The sequence below is a fragment of the Eleginops maclovinus genome, chromosome 11, assembly GCF_036324505.1.
Source record: "Eleginops maclovinus isolate JMC-PN-2008 ecotype Puerto Natales chromosome 11, JC_Emac_rtc_rv5, whole genome shotgun sequence".
Classification (NCBI taxonomy): Eukaryota; Metazoa; Chordata; class Actinopteri; order Perciformes; family Eleginopidae; genus Eleginops; species Eleginops maclovinus.
Window position 1 is genome coordinate 19,559,239 of NC_086359.1, and position 23,002 is coordinate 19,582,240.

At 40.4% G+C, this 23,002-nt stretch overlaps 1 protein-coding gene across 4 annotated transcripts in view; it reads left to right on the forward strand.

The window, feature by feature from the left end:
- The window catches only part of specc1 (sperm antigen with calponin homology and coiled-coil domains 1), a 74,746-nt gene that overhangs the window by 37,729 nt on the left and 14,015 nt on the right, over window positions 1–23,002 (forward strand). For all 4 annotated transcript variants that reach the window (XM_063894531.1, XM_063894532.1, XM_063894533.1 and 1 more), the window contains 9 exons: window positions 191–1,710; window positions 4,565–4,772; window positions 5,592–5,665; window positions 6,784–6,959; window positions 11,056–11,219; window positions 11,977–12,077; window positions 12,179–12,254; window positions 13,381–13,525; window positions 19,030–19,132. In XM_063894531.1, the coding sequence (XP_063750601.1) occupies window positions 191–1,710; window positions 4,565–4,772; window positions 5,592–5,665; window positions 6,784–6,959; window positions 11,056–11,219; window positions 11,977–12,077; window positions 12,179–12,254; window positions 13,381–13,525; window positions 19,030–19,132 (2,567 nt within the window). The remainder of the gene's footprint in view (window positions 1–190; window positions 1,711–4,564; window positions 4,773–5,591; window positions 5,666–6,783; window positions 6,960–11,055; window positions 11,220–11,976; window positions 12,078–12,178; window positions 12,255–13,380; window positions 13,526–19,029; window positions 19,133–23,002) is intronic.

The window sequence follows — 23,002 nt, forward strand, 5'->3', positions numbered from 1 at the left end:
TGCTATAAGCAGACTGTAAGGCTTATAAGTTAGTGTATAATGCATTATGGACATGGGGTTCCCCCCCTTTTCACCTTAAATGATCAGCTCTGATGAGGCGGTTCTGTAACTGCTTTGTGAGTGGTTGATAGTAAACGTGGATTCAATCTCGTTGAACACTGTTTCAATATGTGCTTGTGTTGTGTTGCAGGTGCACAAGCAGCCAAGAAGTCTGGTATCCCAGCTCCTAGAGAAATCGCTTCTTCCATAACGAGAGACCGCATCTCTCTGAGGGACCAGCTCAGGAGCAATGCCACTAAGAAGATGGTTTCTAGTGCCAGCACCTCCAGCCTTTCCACTCTGGCAAAGCCCCCACGTAGTTCAGCCACAAAGTCCCGTGGAGATGCCGAGAGCCAGGAAAGGGGCTTACTGGAGACCCAGGTGAAAGAGCTGCTCGCTGAGGCCAAGGCCAAAGACATAGAGATCAGCAATCTCAGGATAGAGTTGCAGCGCTGCAAAAGTAAAGCCTCCACTGCTCCCTCTTCACCATCAAACAATTGTGTCGCCTGGGAAGAGCCTGCTGCCGATGGAGAGCAGGGACAGGTGTCGGAGGCGCTCGTGCTGGTTGGGGAACTGAGGGAGAAGAACGGGAAGTTTCAGAGAGAGCTGGCAGCGCTTAGGGAGGAGAACCAGACACTGAAAGAGAAGCTGCTGTTCTTAGAGGCCTCCCCTCTCTCTAGTACAAACACAAGCTCCCTGTCAAAGCCTTTGGTGAATGGTCTCCCCCCAGACTCCTTAGATCCACAGGACAGTCGCCCTTCTAATGCCAGCCCTCTGAAATCCTCCATCTCCTCTGGCTCTGACATCACCAAGGACTCACCATCACCCGACTCCTCGGAGTTTGAGAAGATCCCATCACGGTCAGAGTCAGAGAGCAGTGGCGTCAGCGGAGGGCAGGATGTGCAGAGGTTGACAGAACAGATCCACAAGATGGAGGAGAGCCACCACAGCACCGCGGAGGAGCTGCAGGCCACTCTGCAGGAGCTGGCCGACCAGCAGCAGGTGGTGCAGGAGCTGACGGCTGAGAACGAGCGCCTGGCCGAGGAGAAGCGCCTCCTGCAGACCTCACTCCAACAGCAGAGGGAGCGCATGGAGGTGCTGGTCCAAAAGAACGAGGCGCTCGCCGGCCGCCTCCAGGAGCAGGTCGAAGCTCAGGCACAGAGGGAGGAGGAGCTGGGCAGCCAGGGGCCCCGGCTGGCAGAGCTGGAGCAGAGGTACGGCGAGCTGGTGGAGAGCTCAAGCTTTGAACGGGAGAAGCTGGTAGACATCCAGCAGCAGCTTACAGGCAGCCTGCGGGCTCTGGAGGAGGAGCACCAGGAGGCCCAGGGCCAGGTTCGCCTGGTCAGAGAGGAGATGGACAAGCTGCAGGCCCAGCTGGACAGAGAGCGTGAGGCTGGAGCTCAGGTAGCACTGGCTTCAGAGGAGCAGCGGGCCACAGCAGACTGTCTCAGACTGGAGAACAGTAGGCTGAAAGCGCAGGTGGACATTGAAAGGCAGAAGGCTGGGGATCTGAAGGCCCTGCAGAGTGCCAGTGACAGCAGTGAGGTGCAGAACCTTCTGAAAACAGCCCATACCGAAAGAGACAGGCTGGAGGTGGAGCTGACGGAGCTGAGGCAGGAGCTGCTACAGGCCCAGGCCGACACTGAGCATGTGCGAGCCACAATGAGCAAGGTAGGAGGGGTACAAGCTTATTCTATCATTACTGATTTATAGTATAGGATTACTATGCCTTTGTTATATATTTACATGGTTCCCACGCATCATTAAAGAGGCATTAAATAAATATTCTAAAATAAGAATTTAATTTGTATTAAAATGCCATTGTTTTCGTGGCATTGCAAAATCTGAAAATAATTGGTAGCCTCGTTTGAAAAAGAAAAACATTAAATACATGTTGCATTAGCAGCAAACAGACATGGATATTGAGAAAAACCCCATTAAAAAATACATTTGGCTCCAAATGGCAATCAAAAGTCTTACATTTAATTTGCCTTAACTTTCAAGAACAGAGCATTAATTTAAAGGATGGGCTAATGAGTGAGTGTGTTTGTGTGAATGTGTGTTTGAGCTGCATAGAATGATAAAACACACTTCATGCAAGTGAGAGAGACAACATAAATAAATAAATCCACTCCACTGTACCAACAGTTTGGTCAAAATAATGCCTTAATTCATTGAATTTGATGTAAAAATGTGCCGGTGAGACATGGAGCGCCTGGGGATCTTTAAAAGACCATCAAAGACCTTCCTGGGACTATTGACAAGCATTTAATCTTTATATGTACATCCTTAATAAGTATTTATCTCCCAACATGACATGTACTATTTGAAGACGAATCTGATCAGTCTATTTAATACGTGACATCTCTTCATTGGTTGGAGAATGTCACTGCCCAGTACAAACTATTTACACTTGGCTGCTTCCATTGTGGAGTGTGTACAAGCCATGACTTTAATTATATGTGATTCACCGTTGAAACGTTTTGTTATGTTAGTCAGAGCTCTTTGTCTTGAGTTTGACTACGTTTTTAGGAGTTCCCTAAAGAACAATCATCCACATTTACTGTAGAATTTTTTTTAAAAGCAAAGAGATGTTCACTAGTTTAGAAACAGAAACAATACAATCCTTTTCAGGAATAAATTTAAAAAAGACCAACATGTTGTATCATTAGTCTGGCAATGGCAAATTATTGGAAGAAATTACTTAAGCCAGGCGACGATAACATTTGAATCATCCTTAGCTTTGTCACAACTTATTGAAAGTAACTTGACGACACTTATTTTCCAAAATGGTTCAAACCTGACCATTGAACAGTCTTTACAGCTGTTATTGGGGCCTTTACTTCACCATCACAGCACATTAACTAATGTCCCCTCAAATAGTTTTCATATGATTCTCTGTCATCACTTTGGTTTTCCCCTTAAACACCAACACCACAAAGGCTGGCGCTGTGTGGGTTTGAGGTCATGTTCGTGGTTGTTGACTCCAAATTTGAGGCGTGTCCCCGTTATTTGAGTGATGTCATTGCTGTTGGATTGTGACCGTGGTGCCAGCAGTAGGGTGGTCCACGAGTGTATGACCCTATGAGTCACGCTCATGTTCTCTGCCACATGGGTGTGAGGGTGAGGCCATTCCATAACTTCACACACGCACATCCTAATCCATCAGACCCACATGGTGTCCTGCAGAACTATATCACTTTCTTATTTTTAGTATACCATGCTCAGAGATCTGCTCTAGTGTCATTTCTCAGAATGACAGCGATCCACATGGTACACTGACTTCAGCTTCAGTGTAATTGGAAGTTAAAGCAATAAACATGTTTAGGCAGTCACATCCAATACAGACAGTACAGTAAAGTTTCAGTTCAATGAGTCACAGCCCCCACTCCTGTCAGTATTTACTCTGTGGCCAAATAGTCATTCGGTAAGCCCTGTGCTAATTTCTACAAGCATTTATTACCATTCACAACCATCAAGATCTACTTTTAAATTATTTTCTGAGATTTTTATCAGCGATTTCATTAAATAGGACATATTTTTCTCATTTTCAGGTTCATATTAGTACTTTGTGCCTCTACTGGGACATGTCTCCCTGTTTTAAAGTTCAAAAAGCTCTTTATTTTTCTCATACTGCTGCAGCATCTCTTTTCACCCTCTGTCTGAAACCAGAGCCCAGTCTGCTCTGATTGGTTCTCTGGCCGGCTCTGTTGTGATCAGTCAACCGTTTAGAGATGTCCCGCCCCTTAGCCTATCATATACAATGTGTTGGAGCGCTAGCCAATAGTAACGCGTGTGTTGCATGGTGATGTTATTATGTTATGGGAGTAGTCAAAACAGTCCAACGAGGCGTTCAGCAGGTGTGTAGGAGAGAAACTTCCCTGGTGTGAACTTGGAGATTATAGCCATGGCAGACCATTAAAAAAATAATAACCTATATAAGACACTACAGGAAAGGGGAAAACACCAAAAGCATAATAGGACCTCTTTAAGTGACGTGTGGAAGCCTAGGTGAAAAAATCTATTGTCTGACCACCAAAACTTGTATGTGTGGCAGTAACATAAAAAAGGATGCAATCATACCATAACATGTTTCAAGCCTGCTGTAATTACATTTTGGTTTCTCACACACATTGCTGGTATTCTTCATCCAGCCACTATAGACTCCCAAAACTCTTGTCTTGTTTTGTTTTTTGGGCGGACAGTTTCTTTATGTCTCATCTTTTGAATCCTTGAAGAACAAATGGAGCACTGCCCCACATGACTTCTGGAAGATATCATAAATAATTTTCCTATACTGAGCCTTGAGTGCTGCGGAGTGCTTTCATTTAATTAGTGCAGTGACAGCCAGCAATTACTCTCGCATGAAACACTGTCACTTTGTTATAACCAATATCTGTGCTAACTCATGATAATCTCACAAATGCACACACACACACACACACACACACACACACACACACACACACACACACACACACACACACACACACACACACACACACACACACACACACACACACAGGTGGAGGCCAAATGCCAGCAGGTTCAGGAGCGGGCCGAAAGGAGGGAGCAGGAACTGGGCAGCCGAGTGACTTCCCTGGAGGAAGTCGAGGTCCACGCTGAGAACCAGGTGAAGGAGCTGAAGGAGACCATCTTTGAGCTAGAGGACCAGGTGGAGCAGCAGAGGGCCGTCAACTGCCACACCAAGCAGGCCGTCCTGGACATGGAGAGTATGTTACTCTCACTGGATGCATCTTGTTGAAACAGTGTGTCCTCTTTTGTATAAAGGCGATGAATAAAATATTAGAAATATTTCAAAAAGGACCATGAAGTTAAATTAAAGCCTTCATAAAGGTAGGATATATTAGAATCAAAATACTTTATTCATCCTGAGGGGTCATTGTTTTTTGTGCCAATTGTGGCATTTTAGAATTAAATCAAATTAAAGATATATTCCATTTTTAAAAGAATAAAAAAATAATGACATACACATTAGAGTTTAAAGTAAGAGTGCAATAAAAAAAAACATTAAATGAAACTAATAAATGTATATAAAAATAAGTACATTCAGTTAAATGGCCGATAAAAGATAAAATAGTTAGATGGTTAATAGTTCAAATAAAATACAAATATCTATATTAACATAAGAAGTTAAAATAAAAATGTGCAATATACTACAAAATATGGCCTGTTGATTACAATATATACAGTGGTTGATTAGTGTTTATAAAATATTAAAGCTGAATTAGAAAACTTGCACAGTTTAAAAGGGTTGGCTCTTGTATCAGATGGCATTATTCAAGCCATTTATACTTTATATCTTACAGAGTAGTAACTGAGTGAGTATTACATGGCTCAATACACTGTGTGATTCAGGTCTATTATTAATGTAATTACAGTGATGTGACACATTTCTAGAAGTATTTAATATTGTAATAGCTGGTCCTTGTATGAGAGCCTTAATGCTCTAGATTGGCTGCTGCATCCTCGCCGCTGTGAATAGTGGATGTTGTTTTTTTTCTCAAAAACACTTGCATTTGTCATTGCAGATCTTGTCAAAAAGATGGAGGAGCAGAAAGCAGAAGCAGACCGCCATACTAAAGTCTTGAGTAGACAGATGAAGGTAGGAACGCTTTATTATTTAGCTCCTTTCATAACATCTGTGGTGACATGACTTGTTTTAAAATATCTGAAATCAATGCAGACTTAAGCCTACATAAGATACTTGATAGGTGTTTTAGGCTGTTTCAAAGTTCCAACAAGGAATGACCTGGTAACACAGTTTGAACTTCAGAATCAGATGTATCTTTCTTCTCAGTCTCTCTCTCTCTCAACCTTCAACCATGTAATGAAAGATTCTCAAGAAATAAAACACTGTACTTCTCGCAGGTTTGAGCAATGAGATGTCTCAACCATGACCCAGAAGCAGTGCATTTACAGTTAGTTATGAGTGATTGGAACCAAATATTAAAGCATACTGACACCAGAAATGGTGCTATGGAAGTGTTGATGCCTTTCTGGGTGGATTATCACTTTAAGGTCTAGTGCCAGAATGTTCCTGTGTTTTTGCCAAATGCATGACCTTAGAGTCATCTATCCAAGTATTATTCCAGGAGCATCCAGGTGGGCTGTTCAGACAGGCAGCTATGTATTTTCTTTGGTATTGATCCATGAACATCATGCTGCTTTTTTCCTTTTGAAGAATCATGCATTATGGAATGCACCAGATACCACGCATGTATTTTACTGTCAGCTTTTTCAAATGTATCTTTAAAGACGATTCCCAAAAACAAAAGTACATGGTACCGCATTGATTGTAGGCCTACATATTTTTTTTCTTTTCAGTGCCAAAGGCTCTCTTCTGTCTTTTTGCATTATTATGAACCAAACAGCAGCTGTTTCTCCCTCTCCTTTTTGAATTGATTTTCTGATTTGTTTGTGTCTGTAGGAGATTTTGAAACATATTCAGCCTTAGGAACTTTAATAATTGTTTTTAAAAAATCTGATTTTGGGTTTCGGTTCATTTTTTATTTCCACATATTTACAGTATGCTTCAAAGACTGGCTATAAATGCTGGTGTGTTTTTTGCTGAGTACATGATAAAGTAAATAGTTTGTTCATTAGATTTAATGAACCTGAATTGAACTAAATCCCCACAAACACTTCCTCTGTTTGTATGAAATTGCCTGGATGTTTCTATACTGATTATTTGCTGTTTAATCCATATTTTTGTGTCTTTAGGATGAAAAAGAAGAATGGCGTCGGTTCCAGGCGGACCTCCAGACGGCAGTGGTGGTGGCCAACGACATCAAGGTGGAGGCTCAGCAGGAACTGCGTACTCTCAGGAGGCAGCTGCAGGAGGAGCAGGATCGCAGTGCCAAGCTCTCCACGGACCTGGAAGCCCTGCAGGGTGTCAGGTACCAGCTCCATCATAATCTTTTTTTTTCCCGTTCCTCCCCCTCCACCATCCCCTAAACCCCTCTGGGCTCCTTGTTTAGCATCGGGCTGCAGCTCCTTTCTCTGACAACACAACTTGGGTATGAGATACCTGCCAGAGTCTTGCCAAATCCCCATCTACTGTTTATAATATTATATTGTATAAATATATCAAAATTGTCACTCATGAATGTCTTGCTTTAAGTCACAGTTGGTTACATTATTTAAAAAAAAACCTTGTCATGTAAGCTCTCAATAGTGCTTGAGACGGATAATATCTGAAAACATTATAATGTTTCTCTGCTTCCCCCAGTGCTCCTAAGGGCAATTGCAACATTTCATCGCAGTGTCAACAACTGCTTGTACATTTTTATTAAACTGTCAAACCAGGCACCGTAGATCAAATATGATACAGTAATCTGAAAGAAAACACAGTCACCGAATCCTTATTTATATTTGATTACTTCCTAGTTTGACAGTTTACCAGAGTTCACAAACAGTGGTTTACACTGTGTTTGAAGCTCCTCAGTTTGATTGGTTGTTTCTCTTTGGTGTGGGAGAATCTTCCAAACGCTATTTAGAGCGCTGGTGGGAGGTAGAGGAGCATGAGTTTTTGTATTCACATTATCTGTTTCAAGCACTACTGTCACCAAGTATTGACAGCAAATATGAAGAAACATATCTTCAGTAGAGTAACCAACTGTAGCTTTAAAAGGAAAATCTGTTATCAAACAGGGTAAATATTTATTAGTTCACGCAAGTCTTGTACGAGATGAAATCCTTGGTTTGTTAGAGTTGAGCTTCCTGGGATTTGGCAGACTCTGACGGTAAATTAGCAGTCTCCTGCAGTATTTCCCTCTGTGTATTCTCCTCCTTTAAGCTGCTGCCCTCTCTGTCTCCCTCTTCCACACTGAGCATTGCCCTATAGTATCATTTCGATTCACACTCCACACCAAACATCAGTGCATTGATTGGATAAAAATGATTATCATGAGAAGGCAGACATGGTGGCAAAAGCTGAACACAGAGCAGAAGCCAGTGTAACTGTCCATATGTCAGGCCAATGTATGGAGCTATTACAGGTTGTATGTAGTGGTCTTGCATTGTGGCCATGCAGTACTGTTATTGACATACTTTTAGAGAGTATTGTGTGTTGGTATTCTGTATATGTAAGTGTTTTTCAGCGTGCTAATGCCATGGTGTTTTTGACAGTTTTGTCCCCTTTCATTATCATGCCAGATCAAGGTCTTCCTGTGGCAAAGTCTGCTTTTGATATTCTACTCTAAAGAATTTTCTGCTTGAAAAGTATAGACCTCGATGCAAAACAATGATCTCTAAAAAACGTTTTCAGTCGCACTATATCAAAAACCTTGTGAGAGCAGCTTTAAGGCATAAGAAATAGTTGTATTTGGTTTAAAGCCAAATACTTCTGGTCCTTGTGAATTTACTACACTACACTCCAAGGTTAAATCAGCACACTCTCCCCCGAGATTAGCTGTTACGCTGCGTCCGCTCCCCACCTCCAGCAGCTCCCTGTGATGACCCTGTCAAAGATGTCCCTCTGACAAGCCTCCCTGTGTAACGTCCAGGTGAGTCCCCTGCCCTGCCAGCCCTCTGTCAGCCAGCCTGCCTCTCCCTCCCTGTGCTGCTGCTGCTGCTGCTGCTGCTGCTGCTGCTCCTGCTCACTGACTTCCTGTCTGTGTTTGGCTTCGTGTTGCTGCTTCAGTCTGACTCAGTGTGTCTCTCTGTATGCTGGCTGATTCAGGACCTTTTTTTTTGTTTGCTCTTCCTTGTTCCTCCATTTAAAAAGATGTATCTGGTGCCATCTGCTGTTCCTTGAATGAATAACCCTCCTACTTTTTTGGTGAAATAGCGGGATGGTCTGCACGGCATGACTGGATTAAACTCATGCTCTGCATCACGATACATTTGCATAGTATCTTCATCACTGGGTGATTTTTAGTAACACTAGACATTATGAGTGACCTTATTCATCCAATGAGGTTTGCATGGAACAGTTTTAAAAATCCAGAAGTGACCAGAAGAGCTTTTCATAATAACTATGTTAAGAAGACATGTAAGAGCTCACGTTTTGCTGCACATATTTAATATTTTCTTCATACACTATTTTCTTCATTCATCTTCCCTCTTCTTTTCTTTTCAGATTAGGCGCTGGAGCCACTTTTGATACCAAGACGGCCGTAGAAGGTCACTAGAGGAGTGCCCCCACCACGTGAAGACAGTGTTAATGTTGCACTTATTACCTTTCTGTGTCATTTAAAATGTATTGTGGGAAGTGTGGATGCAGTACACAAACAGTCTCCTGACACAGAGTCTGGCTTCCATTTATCTACATGTCTTTTGGAACCTTTTAAGTAATTATTATGTATTTTTCTTTCTGAATGTATTCTTTGTTCGTGTTAAAGAAATGCCATATGTTCGAAAGACTCTCCTTTCATACTGTGTGAAGCTGATTTGTGCCTTGAGATTGTAAACAAGGGAGGGATAAAGTAGGAAAAATACTCGATAAATATTGAGTGAGCGTCAAAGCTAAGCTTCAGTCAGACTTGTACTATCAGAAAGTCCATATTTTAAGGCAATAGCAATACAGCAAAATTGAGTCTGGTTGATATTGTTTAGAAAAACTAGGGGGCATGTTATTGTGCTGGTCCTCACATTTGCTTTTCTTACCTTTTTTGTATCAGTCAGATTGTTTTCACTTTGTCTGTTTGCTATAAAACTTGACATTTATGATATGTTGAAAAAGAAGATCCCACTTTTGGTCCTGTACTGCAATATCATATACAACCATTAGATGGCACCATTGGACACGCAATAACTGTACCATTGGGGACATCAATGTTGACCTATTGGTATCATCTGCTCTGTTACTGTTTGTATGTGTGATTCTGACCATTACTATGCTCCTTCTAAGTGCACAGAGTATTACTTCTCTTTTGCCAGATAAAATAACCAGGATGGGTTTGATGTCAACCACTGCCAAAATTAGATTTAGTACTGCCATAAACACAAACAGCTGTACCTCAGAGTCACTTTTTTACTCTCTTCAGACATACCAAAAGGTTGATGTTCCTTTTTAACTCAAAGACTAAGAAAACTGTGTACAGGCTCCTAAAAGGATAAGGTTTCCCTTCAGCACCACTGTCAGAGGATGAGTTGATCTCATTTTCTAGCATTTCACTTTTAAGCAACATTAAGTGACTTATACCTGTTGATCAATGTTGATTAAACACATTTAGAGATTTTTCAACATCCTTATTAACGTATCAGAGGAAAAATGTTCTGATTTCGCTCACCTTGAAAGTCACTTATCACACAGTGGATTTATTTCCTCTTTGAGCCAAACCCTTACACCATATTCTGTGTTGCTGTAGTATAATGACATGCTGCAGGATCTCAGGTTAAAAAGCCCGGTTTCTATCAGATATTTTCAATTTGTGCATTTTTACTAAAAGCCATATTGCTATAGCAGATGATAAGGTATCCGTGCTGAAAATATCAACATTTAGGTTTGCTCAAAAATACAATTTAGGAAAAATGAGATGTTAGCTGTGTAGTGGGTTATTCTGTGTGTGTAGTCAAGCCATGTTATGAACAATACAGTGATTGTGCTGTTAATTTATTCTTTAAAAAATCTTATGCCTGTGAAAGAATACATAAGTGCGATGTTTTACTGTTGTTCAATAGGCAAGTGAATAAATGAAATGACACCAGTTCCAACTGTGGTTGTGTATCTCTTTTCAGGAGGTAAGTTTTATGCAATGTTGAAATTCCTTACTTGTCACTGATAAAGACAAATCTTTCACTCTGTAGCCTGGATGCCAATGGTCACCAGAGCGATGGGTACAAAGTGTCTTAATGATTAAACTGCTCAAATCTGTGTTTCAAATTTAAATCTTTAGCTTCCTATCAACAGTATGATCACATGATCCTGTCAATACCCTGAGCAAACCTTTAAGAACAGTCCTTCAGTCTGATTAGCATGTAAAGCCTTTTCCCCAGGTGTATGTATGGTATATTTTTCTACACTGCAACCCTGTTCATTGTGTCTGTTAGGTCCCAAGGTGACGAGGTGAGGCTGTCCGACTCTGATATCAACCGTCAGTGGTGCGGTATCTCCGTGATCCCGACCACACCCGGTGATGCCAGCGGGGAGGCTGACTCTGAGCCCGGAGCAACTGTCAAATCTCTCATTAAGTCCTTTGATACTGTTGGACAGAGTGAGCACTGAGCACCCCAACACACACACAGACACACCCAAAGGAAATCCCAACACAGCAGCGTAACTCTAGAAGAGAACAGCTGGTCAGATCTGCAGCAAAGTAATGCAGCTGTGCAGGACAGTGATGGCTCTATAAACAAAAAGTGGACATTATAGGTATCATAATGGTAGATATTATTGCAGAAGTTTTTTGCATTAGGCTGCATAGGTGTTCCTCATAGATTCAAGACTGGATACATAATCTAAAAGTACCTTATGCGCCTTATAATAATACCACACTTTAAAATACCACTTTTAAAATGTTACTCAAATAGAAATATATGCAGTTTTTAACTCCGATATCACGCCAGTCTCTCATCTACCACCTTTTCCTTTACTTGTAAGTAATTGTACCATACTGTAAAAATACTAAGACTTCAACTTACGCATTTATGAGATGTTTTTACCAAAATTGTAGTCGAAACAAATCAGTAAACAGACTCCCTGACTCTCTTGTATAACCTATTGAGCTGACAATATACTATATATTTTTTAATGTATTTATCATACCTTTGAATGTTTTGCAAAAGATTCAATATCATCAATATTTCCCTCTGTCATGGGGTAGAGTAGAAATGCAAAAAATGGGAAAAGAATCATAAAAAGACTGAAGTAAAGTTCAGTATTTCCGTAAATATACTTGGTTACATTCCACTATGGCACATTTCAGTTCTCCTTTAATTCAATAATGAATTTGAATATGATCTGCTCTTCAGGTGGACCAAGCCTCACAGTTCAAATGCACTCCAGCCCCAGAAGCCTGCTGAGTGGGATCCCTGTACGCACTGCACCTGCTGCTGCAGTCTCCCCTATCCAGGTACACACCAACATTTAAAATTTAGAACAAATGAAATACTTCCTTAAAGTTATTCTCTGTTTCAGACTGATGAGATCTTTTTTCTGTTTCTGTTTTTTTAGAGACACACGTACATAAAGCCGCTATCAAAAACATTGGAAAAAAGAATCAACCATGGAGAGTTCTCTCTCCATCATGGTAAGTCACACAGAGGAGGTTTTAGCCAGAAGTCATGGTGTTTTATTTATATGTGTATTCATACCTCATTTAGCAGTCTACTCACTCGCTGCCTTGAGTTAATGGACAGCCAGCAGGCGTCCTGCTGAGTCAGCATTTAGGAATGAGCAAGGCTTACATGTCTGCACAGAGTTAAATAATAAGATGGGAAAAGATTATCATCATGGGGCTTCTGTTGTTCTTTTCTGTAGTTTCATGAATATATTGTCTGAAAGAAAAACACTGTAAATCTATGGAGGCCCAAAGGGTACTTTATTAAAATGATGCTGTAAACTTGAAAATGATTCAGAAGGAGGAGATTCTGAAAATGAAATCTCTAATGCCTTTTGATTTGCAAATGGTTAGAATTTTTCTAAAGGTTATTTTGGTTATATCAATATATTTTAATGTTCTAATTTGATTTGGCAAGTCTTTAAAAATGAAATATGAATCAGCTACTCAATATTCGTCTTTATGTTGAGATAGAATGTCCATTCCATCATGTGGAACTGACAATACAAATGTTGATAATAACATTCACACCCATGTAAAAATAAATGCTTTTTTGGAAATTCACTTTTAGGGGGACAGTCCCCTAATTTCAGTGCCTGTCATCACAGAGGTGGCATTTTGTTCGCGCTTGTGGCATTGATAAGAGGGGCTGGTGCTGACCGCCTTTTTTTAAATACACCTCAAATTGCTAGGTTGAATTATTTTCACCAGACAACATGATCAGACAACACGATGTTTGGGTCAAACCCTGGTAATTACTGGCTGAACAGAAACGGTACAACAGGTTTAAAAGTTGCATCACTGATTTCACTACCTGCCTTTTCTGAAACTAAAATAACTTTTCAAGCACATCTGTGTGCAGACGGGCATGTTCAGGCACGACTGAGGCCCTTGAGCAGAGCACTTTTGAGTATTTTGTGGACTAGCCTTCAAAAAAAGTGACCAGGTCAGTCAGGACACCTGGACTGCACAGTGACACTAAGTATTGTTTATTCAGTCCTAAAGTTACCACTGATGAATTTGCTTTCCAAATTATGTAGATGATGATCCCTCCTCTTCATGTCTCTCCCCCCCCCCCCATCCTTCACTCCCCCAGATAAGTTGTCAGGCTGTGGGGAGGACCTGAAACCTAATAGCCTGATGAGGAAGAGCCCTTCTCTGGAGTCTGTGATCAAAACCCCTGCCTCCTTCCGCAGCCGCACAGCCTCCTTCAGCTACAACAGAGGAAACAGCAAGCTGAGGTGTGCTTAATTATGTTTTTTGGGATTTACTGTGAGGGCATTCTGCTTGTTTAGCTGCGCGGTTTCATTGGAACTGGTGAAACAACCTCCTTTACTTTGAAAACAGCAAAACATAATTATTAGCTTCAGATAACACAACACAATATAATGACTTATCACAGGGACTCCAAACTGAAAGGTGTGATGTTAGTTCTTGATTTGTGCGGTCTTTAACACAGATCAAACACACTGACAAACCCAACAATGCCTCACTGTACCTAAAAACAGTTTCAGTTCTCCCTTTTTTTAAACAAGTTCCCCCTTGACATCTTTGACACCAGGTTATAGTGTTAATGCAAGTTTTGCTTAGCAACCTTGTTTCCCTTTTAGGTAACCACATATTTTACTGCAATTTGAAATGTTTAACTGACATACTTTGGAGTTGTCCAACTTGTATTGCCAAGGTGTTGATACAGAGTGCTTTAACATAGTAAATGAAGTTTCCACTTATCAGAAAGGAATGGAAGACAGATGTTAAACAAACATGCTTTCATCTTCTGACCTTTCGGGCAAACAGGCTTTTGTCATTTTCCTGTAAAACAGCCCCTCAAGTGTGCACTCAAAAACCAATAGCAGCACTCCATTTATAGTTAGGCCCCTGCTGCCACTGCAACAGGTTGCATTAGAGGGAGATGACTCGGTGTTTACATATACATGTAGTCACAGAGACTCAGTAAAGTTGCAGTCAAATACTTCATCACTTCATGGTTCATCACTCTTGACAACACTCTCAGCTTCAACCTACATATGTTCAGATGATTAATAAACATTGTACTGACAGTTATCAGGGATATGAAACCTGTTTGTCCAGGCTCACCTCTTCTTCCTCCACTGTCTTCATATTAATGAGCTGTCTCCTCTGTATTTACATTGTTATTATCATTAGCAGAAGAAGCCACACCATTCAGTGGTATTTATATAATAATTGAATGTTTTAAAAGTAATGTCAGCCTTTCAAAATGTTTACCTGCCCACTCATTTTTCCATCCATCCACTCATTCATCCATTCATTCACCTCACCATCCCTCTCACATGTTGCCATTATATTTGACAGTGTTTCTGTCATGCAGATCATGGGGCAGGCCTTTTCTCTCATCCGTACATTACCGTGTTTGGTATGATTTCAGGGTTATGATATATCTGTTCCATCTCTACTGATGCACTCTCCCCCCCCACTTGCAGTATTTGTTTGGACAGGGTGTTGCTGCCTCTAGTCTTGCTGCCTCTGGCCTCGCACTGCGCTGAACAGAAAACTAATGAATCTAACAGCAGAGCTGCCGTGACGTGTGAAATGTTTACCGTGCTCAGAGCAACAACCGTTCCTTGTGTCTTCCCATGGCCTCAGCACAAACCCCAGGGAGCAGACCCTCTGTAAAAAAAAAACTGCACATAGACATTTAACAGATTGATTGTACCTCTCTTAATTATTGTGTCTTATCCGAGTGCAATCAGTATAGTGTAAATAAATATGTGAGCATGAAAACATGGAGTTCAACATTTAAAATTAGGAAGTGAGGGATGGATGCTAAAAAATAAATCCTGTGCTAAAGCTTTACATCCCTCACAAGCCAAAGAGTACACTGAGCTGTATGCTGCTGGCTTCCCTCCAAAGTAATCTTGAGCCAGTTATGGGCTAACATAAATACAGTGAACAGTAATGATAATACAAGATCAAATAGCAAAGTTCACTTTGCTGATGGTTTTCATAGAGGGAGCATTTAGAAATTAAATAGAGAGGTATGAAGGGATAACTTTCCTTCTTTAATACGAGGACATATTCTAATTTTCTCCATCATGGAAAATGTGTGTGTCAAACTCAGTTTCACAAAGGAAAATTAGCATCACATCAAGGACCAGCCATATGACATTTATGCAATGATTTTATTTCATCAAATCATAAAAAGTCTTTGGTGATATTGTTGAATGTTCTATAAAGCCTCCTCTAAAACCATTAGATCCACATAAGACAGAAAACAAAACAGTTGCTTGGCTCACATTCAGTTAAGCAAAATAATACATTCTGATTACTCACATACAGACAGCTAACTCACAACAAACTGTTTTACATAAAATATGCCTACAAGGCTGCAAGTTGAAAGACTTTTTTGAAAAAAACTGAAAAATGTTTAGATTTCTCAAAAATCTCATCTTCAATCTGCCACATTAACACAATCAGTCTTTGCAATCAAGCAACACCCACATGTAGCTTATCTCATAGTTGTACATGTGGGCTTCAAAGATGACATGCTATTTAGTCTTAAATAAGCCTGTTTCCCTCCACCAGGCACCTGACTTACAGTATGTTCATCACTTCATCGATTCTTGGCTGAAAGTCCTGAGCTGTAGCCACTTTCAGAATGGAGGCAAAATGTTTGTCTGAGCGGTTGGATCCGTGTGCGGACATTTGGTAACACTTTACTTGAATGGGTGTTCATAAGACTGACATAGCATTGTCATAACCATGACATGACACCTGTCTTAAACATTAATGAATACTTATGACAGTTGTCGTTAAGTGTCATTCGGTAAGTTATGTCACTTTTGATGCAAAGGTGACATTGTTTGAGATGTCCTTGTCATGACAACTTGACATAAACCAAGACAACAAAACCGCCATAAACACGTCATAGCAGACATCCATATATGACGGGTTAATGTCGCGCTAAGATATGAAGCTAAACGTTTTTCTTAAGTTTGACAGTTAGGTCTGCTAACTGTGTCATGTCAAGGTTATGACAATGTTATGTCAGTCTTATGAACACCCATTCAAGTGAAGTGTTACTGGACATTTTTAATGTTCATTACAGAGAACATATGCTCACATGAACGAGTGCGCTGCTCTGCCTGGCACACAGGAGGCGTGCCTGCCGTTAAGCAACAACCGGCCAAGTAAAGCATAGTGAAACATAAACTGATAAGCTGGCCCGTTCACATTTCTCAGGGGGAATATTTGAACCCGTGGGCCTTGATTTCAACGGATGTTTTAATCTTTAGTGTTTTGTTATTTATAAAAACATGCAGTGTTAGTATTGTACTTACGTTTATTTACTCAAGCAGTGTACTTAAACATGTTTTATTTTCATGCCACTTTCTATCACACTACTGTACAGAAACCGGATTTTACACAAGGTATTTAAGGATTTAACATATACAGGGCTCAGCGTAAATGAGTACACCCCCTTCGAAAAGTAACATTTTAAACAATATCTCAATGAGCACAAAAACTAATTTCAAAATGTTGACTAGACCAATTTTAATATAGCATCTGTTACTTAACATGAAAGTAAGGTTAATAATATAACTTAGATTACACATTTTTCAGTTTTACTCAAATAAGGGCGATGCAAAAATGAGTACACCCCACAACAAAAACTACTACATCTTGTACTTTGTTTGGCCTCCATGATTTTTAATGACAGCACCAAGTCTTCTAGGCATGGAATGAACAAGTTGGAAACATTTTGCTACATCAACCTTTTTCCATTCTCCAAGAATGACCTCTTTTAGAGACTTGATGCTGGATGCAGAGTGATGCTCATCTTGTCTCTTCAGAATTCCCCATAGGTGTTCAATTGGGTTCAGATCAGGAGACATACTTGGCCACTAAATCACTTTCACCCTGTTCTTCTTCAGAAATCCAACAGTGGCCTTAGATGTGTGTTTAGGATCTTTGTCATGTTGGAAAAGAGCATGACGACCAAGGGCACGGAGTGATGGTAGCATCTTCTCTATCAGTATAGAGCAGCACATCTGTGAATTCATGATGTCATCAATGAAAGGCAGCTCCCCGACACCAGCAGCACTCAGGCAACACCACATAAGGACACTGCTACCCCCATGTTTCACTGTAGGCACCATGCATGTTTCTTTGTATTCCTCACCTTTGCGATGCCATACAGTTTTGAAGCCATCAGTTCCAAAAACATTTATCTTGATCTCATCACTCCAGAGTATAGAGTCCCAGTAGTCTTCATCTCTGTCAGCATGGGCCCTGGCAAACTCTAGACGGGCTTTTTTTGTGCCTGGGCTTTAGGAGAGGCTTCCTTCGTGGACAGCACCCATGCATGCCATTCTTCTGCAGTGTACGCCGTATTGTGTCACGGGAAATAGTCACCTCAGTTTGGCTTTCTACTTCCTAGATAACTGCAGTGAAAATGCATGCCGATTTTCTTCCACCCTTCTCATCAGAAGACTCTCCTGTCGAGGTGTTAACTTCTGTGTGTGAGATGGTTGCAGTTCCCTCTTTTTTAAGTTTATGTACCGCTTTTGCTACAGTATTCTGACTGATAAGTAAAGCTTTGCTGATCATCTTGTAGCCTTCACCTTTGCGGTGTAAAGAAATTATTTTCTTTCTCAGGTCTTGTGACATTTCTCTTCCATGTGGTGCCATTGCTAACAACATGAAATGGGAAGGGGTTTTCTTAAAGTAACACCCTTTTATAGTCAGCTGTCTGCTGGACACCTGTGTAATGAATAATTAGACTCACCTGTAGTTGATTATTGTTAAATTAGACATTTGTAGTCTAAAATTTAGCTTTGCTCCAGAGACTTTCAGTGGGGTGTACTCATTTTTGCATCGCCTTTATTTGAGTAAAACTGAAAAATGTGTAATCCAAGTTATATTATTAACCTTAATTTCATGTTATAAGTTAAACAGATGCTATATAAAACTTAGTCTTGTCAACATTTTGGAAATTGTTTTTGTGTTCATAGTATAAAAAGTCACAGGGGAAATATTTCTGCATTCAGCACTTAGTAAGGTACTTAGTACTTTACTTTAATGTCATTAATGATTATACTTCCATACCGTTACCTAATTAACATTTTCAAAGCAAGGATATGAATACTTCTTCTACCACTAGAGTAAGATTGTTTACAGCTGTCTTCCCATTTGAGTGTAAAGAGTAGTGCTTACCCTTTTCAACTTTTCTTATCTAAAAAATCATATTTATAAAAATAGCAATGAGTGCATTATGCATGTGGAACTTCCCCATTGGTCCCTGAGCGCCGTTATAACATATTCTTGGAACGAAACATGTGTTTTTAAATCAGAGCTGAATTGTTGTTTTGTCTATGTTTTGTGACTTTAATACAAGTGAAACAAGGTTTAGCCATGAAGTTCCCTCTTTCCAATTTATGAAACGAGAATGAGTGTGTGCCAGGGAAAAAATGAATCACCAGAATATTTTTTTTCCTTGCCACTAAATGCTTCCATAAATGTCACCCACGGTCAAATGATTTCCTACATTTGGCTGGAAACACATTTGTTAATTGAACACACAATGTTATGAAATGAGGAACTACTTACAGTAGCTGCATAATCACAGTGTTTATTAAGCTCACTTCCAGTCCATATGGGAAGATAATAACTGTTTCATGGGGTAGCCAAGCGCTACGCTTATCTTTCTCCGAATGACATATTGTAACCCCCCCCCCCCTTCTCTCTCATGTTTCCCTGGTGACAGTGTGGAAAGAAAGGACCCCTTGGCTGCACTGGCGCGGGAGTATGGAGGATCTAAGAGAAACGCACTACTGAAGTGGTGCCAGAAGAAAACAGAAGGCTATCCGGTAGGGATCAGAGGCCAGAGACCTCCTTCAAATACGTTGTTCTCTTTTTACTTTCACACCCTGCTGTCCTCTGCTTCTTCATTTCAGTGTCACACTTCTCAGGTTTTTATTTAAAAGTGAGATGACAACTCGCATCTCCCTCCCATTTATACTGCAGTATTAGGTTGCCCTCGGGTAGTTTTCTCAGCCATCATTGAGGAGTTAGAGTGGCATATTACAGTGTTAGCAGACACATCATTCACGCAGCTGTCATCTCACTGCGGATCTAAATCCACTGTGGCACAGAGGTAATGGAAACAGTGATGCAAAGCACCCAGTGTCACACTGGATTTATACATGCGTGTTTTTATATAGCGCTTCTTGTTTTTATGCATGTCCTCTTGTTTATGCATTGTTATTGTGTTGTCCCCATCTGTGTTCCCTGTGTCCATGGAGCCAAGTGCCGACAATCACCTGGCTTAGCTGCTCCCCTAATACCCAGTTTAAGGAGGCCGTTAAGCCCAATGGGATTAGAGATTTGCAATCATTGTGTTTATTTGCCAGCAGCATGCCAGAGAGCTAATGCTAAACTCTAAACTTAAGACTGGTCCCAGCCTGCAAACTCTAGATCAGGGAGAAAAGAAGGCGTTTCAGCCCACTCTGATGGGAGATTAATTAAATGACTCTGCTTTGGGGTCAGTCTACGTGTGAAAAGGCACGGGTGATGAATACTTCTAAAAATAGAGCTTTACTGGTGAGTAATGGTCTAAAAAATGGTATTAGTCAGCAGATCAATAGTTCCTGTTGCTCGAGCACGACACGGCTCAGTGAACTTTGAGTCACCCTCGCTTCACCTGAGGTCATTGGTTGTTTTTGATGGTCACAGGGTGTGTGTGTTGGCCAAAACACAGCAGATCCCCTGTGATGGAAATATCAGAGCAGATGAGATGGAGACTGGCTGCTCACGGACAGAGTGTCTGATGAGCTGCTTGATAAGATGCTGGAGCTGTTTACAGCCTGACATGAATCACGTCGTTCAGATTCACACTCTTTTGTTTGACATGGATCTTTCGGCAGGCGCTTAGCGATGGAAGGCCACTGCTGCAGTACACAAGTTGGGAGCTTTTGCAAAAGTAGTTTAGAGTTTATATTTTAAGTAAATGTTAAGCGCAATTTGAATATTTCGATATAGATTTGAAGGCTTTATTGTCATACAGTATGCACAGTATCTAAAGTGTATATGGAAATGATAATCTCAAGTCCCAAGCTCCTCCAACAGTGCAACATAATATAAATGAGACATAACACAACCAAATAAGATAAAAGATGATGTTGCGAGACCAATTTCTGAAAAAGCTACATACATGTCGGAAAAAAATTAAAACATTAAGCTAAATGTTGCAGAGAATGTCTTATGTAATTGCAGGAGTCTATATACATGTGAATAGAATAAGCTAGACAAGAGCAGAATGTCAAACTAAATATTATACAGTGAAATAAAATACATACTGTTTGTTGTAGTTGTAAATAAATGTAAGTGGCAAACAGATGAATGCTTATGAAGGCACTTCACAGAGCTCTAAAAACTGTAGTATATATGGTTTTGCAGATGGCCCCCCTTTACATACAATGTCCTCCTTCGTGATCCACTGACAGAGTTTTTCTTTAAGAATTGAAGGTCATACAGGGTAAATAATTGAAACACAGATGATCATTTTGTGGGTGAAGTATTCCTTTTAAGAACTTCGATTAAAAGTGCTCCAAAGGACACCGTTAAATGGAAACTGAAAGAGTTGCTAACAAGAAATGTGATCAGTCATCATTAGTAGACGCTCTAGCATCAAGTGAAGTGATTGTCCCTTTGACAGAAGTCTAGTGGAGTAGAGTTAAAGTAGAACAGAACTAACGCTTAGTTTCTTTCCACCCCTCCCTAAAGGTAAATGTTCTGTTGTAAAATAGTAACCCAGAAGAAATTTGCAAATCTCAGTTCAGGTCAGGACTATTGGACATGAAAACGTTAATGGAGCCTCATTCCCATTTAACCATGGAACCTGTGACCCCCTCTCACAAAGGGCTTAGCAACACAATGTGATTATTTGCAAGAATCAGGAATGCAGTAAGAAGATTTGACTGCTAGGAGAGTTTCAGTCGGTGGCATAAACACTCCCCGACCGGAGCTTGCTGCTACTTTGTGTTTGTGCATTTTTTATGTATTCATCCTGACCTATAATTTGATTTATACATAGACTATTTGGTAGTAGTGAACCTTAAAACATCTGTATTTAGAACAAGTGTGACTGCCACTTTATTGTATTGCATAACAAAAATGTATAATTTGCATACACGCATATATCAATGTCTGTGCCTAAAGAAAAACGCTGTTTATTACAAACAAGGTTGGGGGGTGTTAGTTTTAAAATGTGATCCTTTAACTGAATCAGCAATGTAATCTAAGCATCCCAATGTAACTGTAACCTGATCACAATCTGTTTGGATTACCTCAATATCAAATGCAATGCAAATAAATACAAGGTATATGCGCTATCAATTATTATTGTATTTATAGACAAAGAGAACAAAGAAAAAGAAAATGTGTTCTCTGTTCTGATTCTTTTTGCTTTTGCTTTTTTTTCTAGCAAAAACGTTTTGTTTGCATACTCAGGCCTATAGTCTATAGACCAGCAGTATGAATAAATGTTTAAAAAAGCTCAAACTAATTCTGAGTGATCAGAAAAAGTTCCATCTTAGTTTAATATATACAGTAGGTGGTGAAATGTACCCACTTTCATCATTTTTTTGTGACATTGTAATCCCAAAATGTAAGAACTGTAATAGTAATCTGATACGTGTTTTTAAATATCACTGGGAATACAGTTACTTCTTTTTAATCTTGATTACATAAACCCTGTTACTTGCTATCTTTTACTCCTGAACCCCGATTACATATACTGTATGTTATGTTTATGAAAAAGTCCACCTGGCCAAATACTGTATCTACGACACTTAACACTGTGAAGGAAACTGAATAAAGTGAATAAATGTAAGGCACAGTACACTGTAGGACTGTTTAAAGGGGACACGGGCAGAGGGGAGGATCAGGAGGAGGAGATGGGTGGAGTGCCACTCATACGTTAACACATCTGACATACATTGAGCAAAAGGTCCTTCTACTTAAATTCCAAATCATTTCCTACATATTTTTGAAGATTTGGTGTTTAACTTTCCCACAGAGATATGGGAACAGCTGTTTTTTAACTCTTGGGAATTTAGCTTTTCTGGTGAATTCCACTACCTTCCGCAGGGATTTCTGTTTTCTAGGATGCGTGCATATATATATATATATGTATAGCTAATGTGTTTGCGCATCATTTACAGTAATCGGAGCCCAGTAGAGTGCTGCTGCTTATAAAGACTCACGGCTATCTGAGGGAAAAAGGTTACTGTCAGAGGATGTGTTGCGCTTCATGTGTTTGCTGAAAAGGTCAGGATGTTGCGGAGTTATGAAGCCTCCGTCCGAATGGAAGTACGGGCCTAATGCACAGACACTTCCTGATCTGTCACACAGTTTGAAGCTCCAGGAAATTAACTGAAATGCAACCACATCCAGACGGCCCGCTCTGTCTTCCTTTTTCTCTGCCATGCTCTGTTCTGATAAAGGTTAGTGAGGTGTAGCTTTATCGATATATCCACATACTTTCTTCACCGCTGTGAAATAAGGTCAACGAGGTAATAACTCAACATTAATTGGCTCTTCCTTTCATTTGTCATATACGCTGGGAATCTTCAAGCTACATAATTAATGTTCACCATTGAAGAGACAGCTTTCCCCGTCTCTGTTCACTTTCAAAACAAGCTCTTATATCATGTGCCAGCACGGAGCCGGCGCTCTGT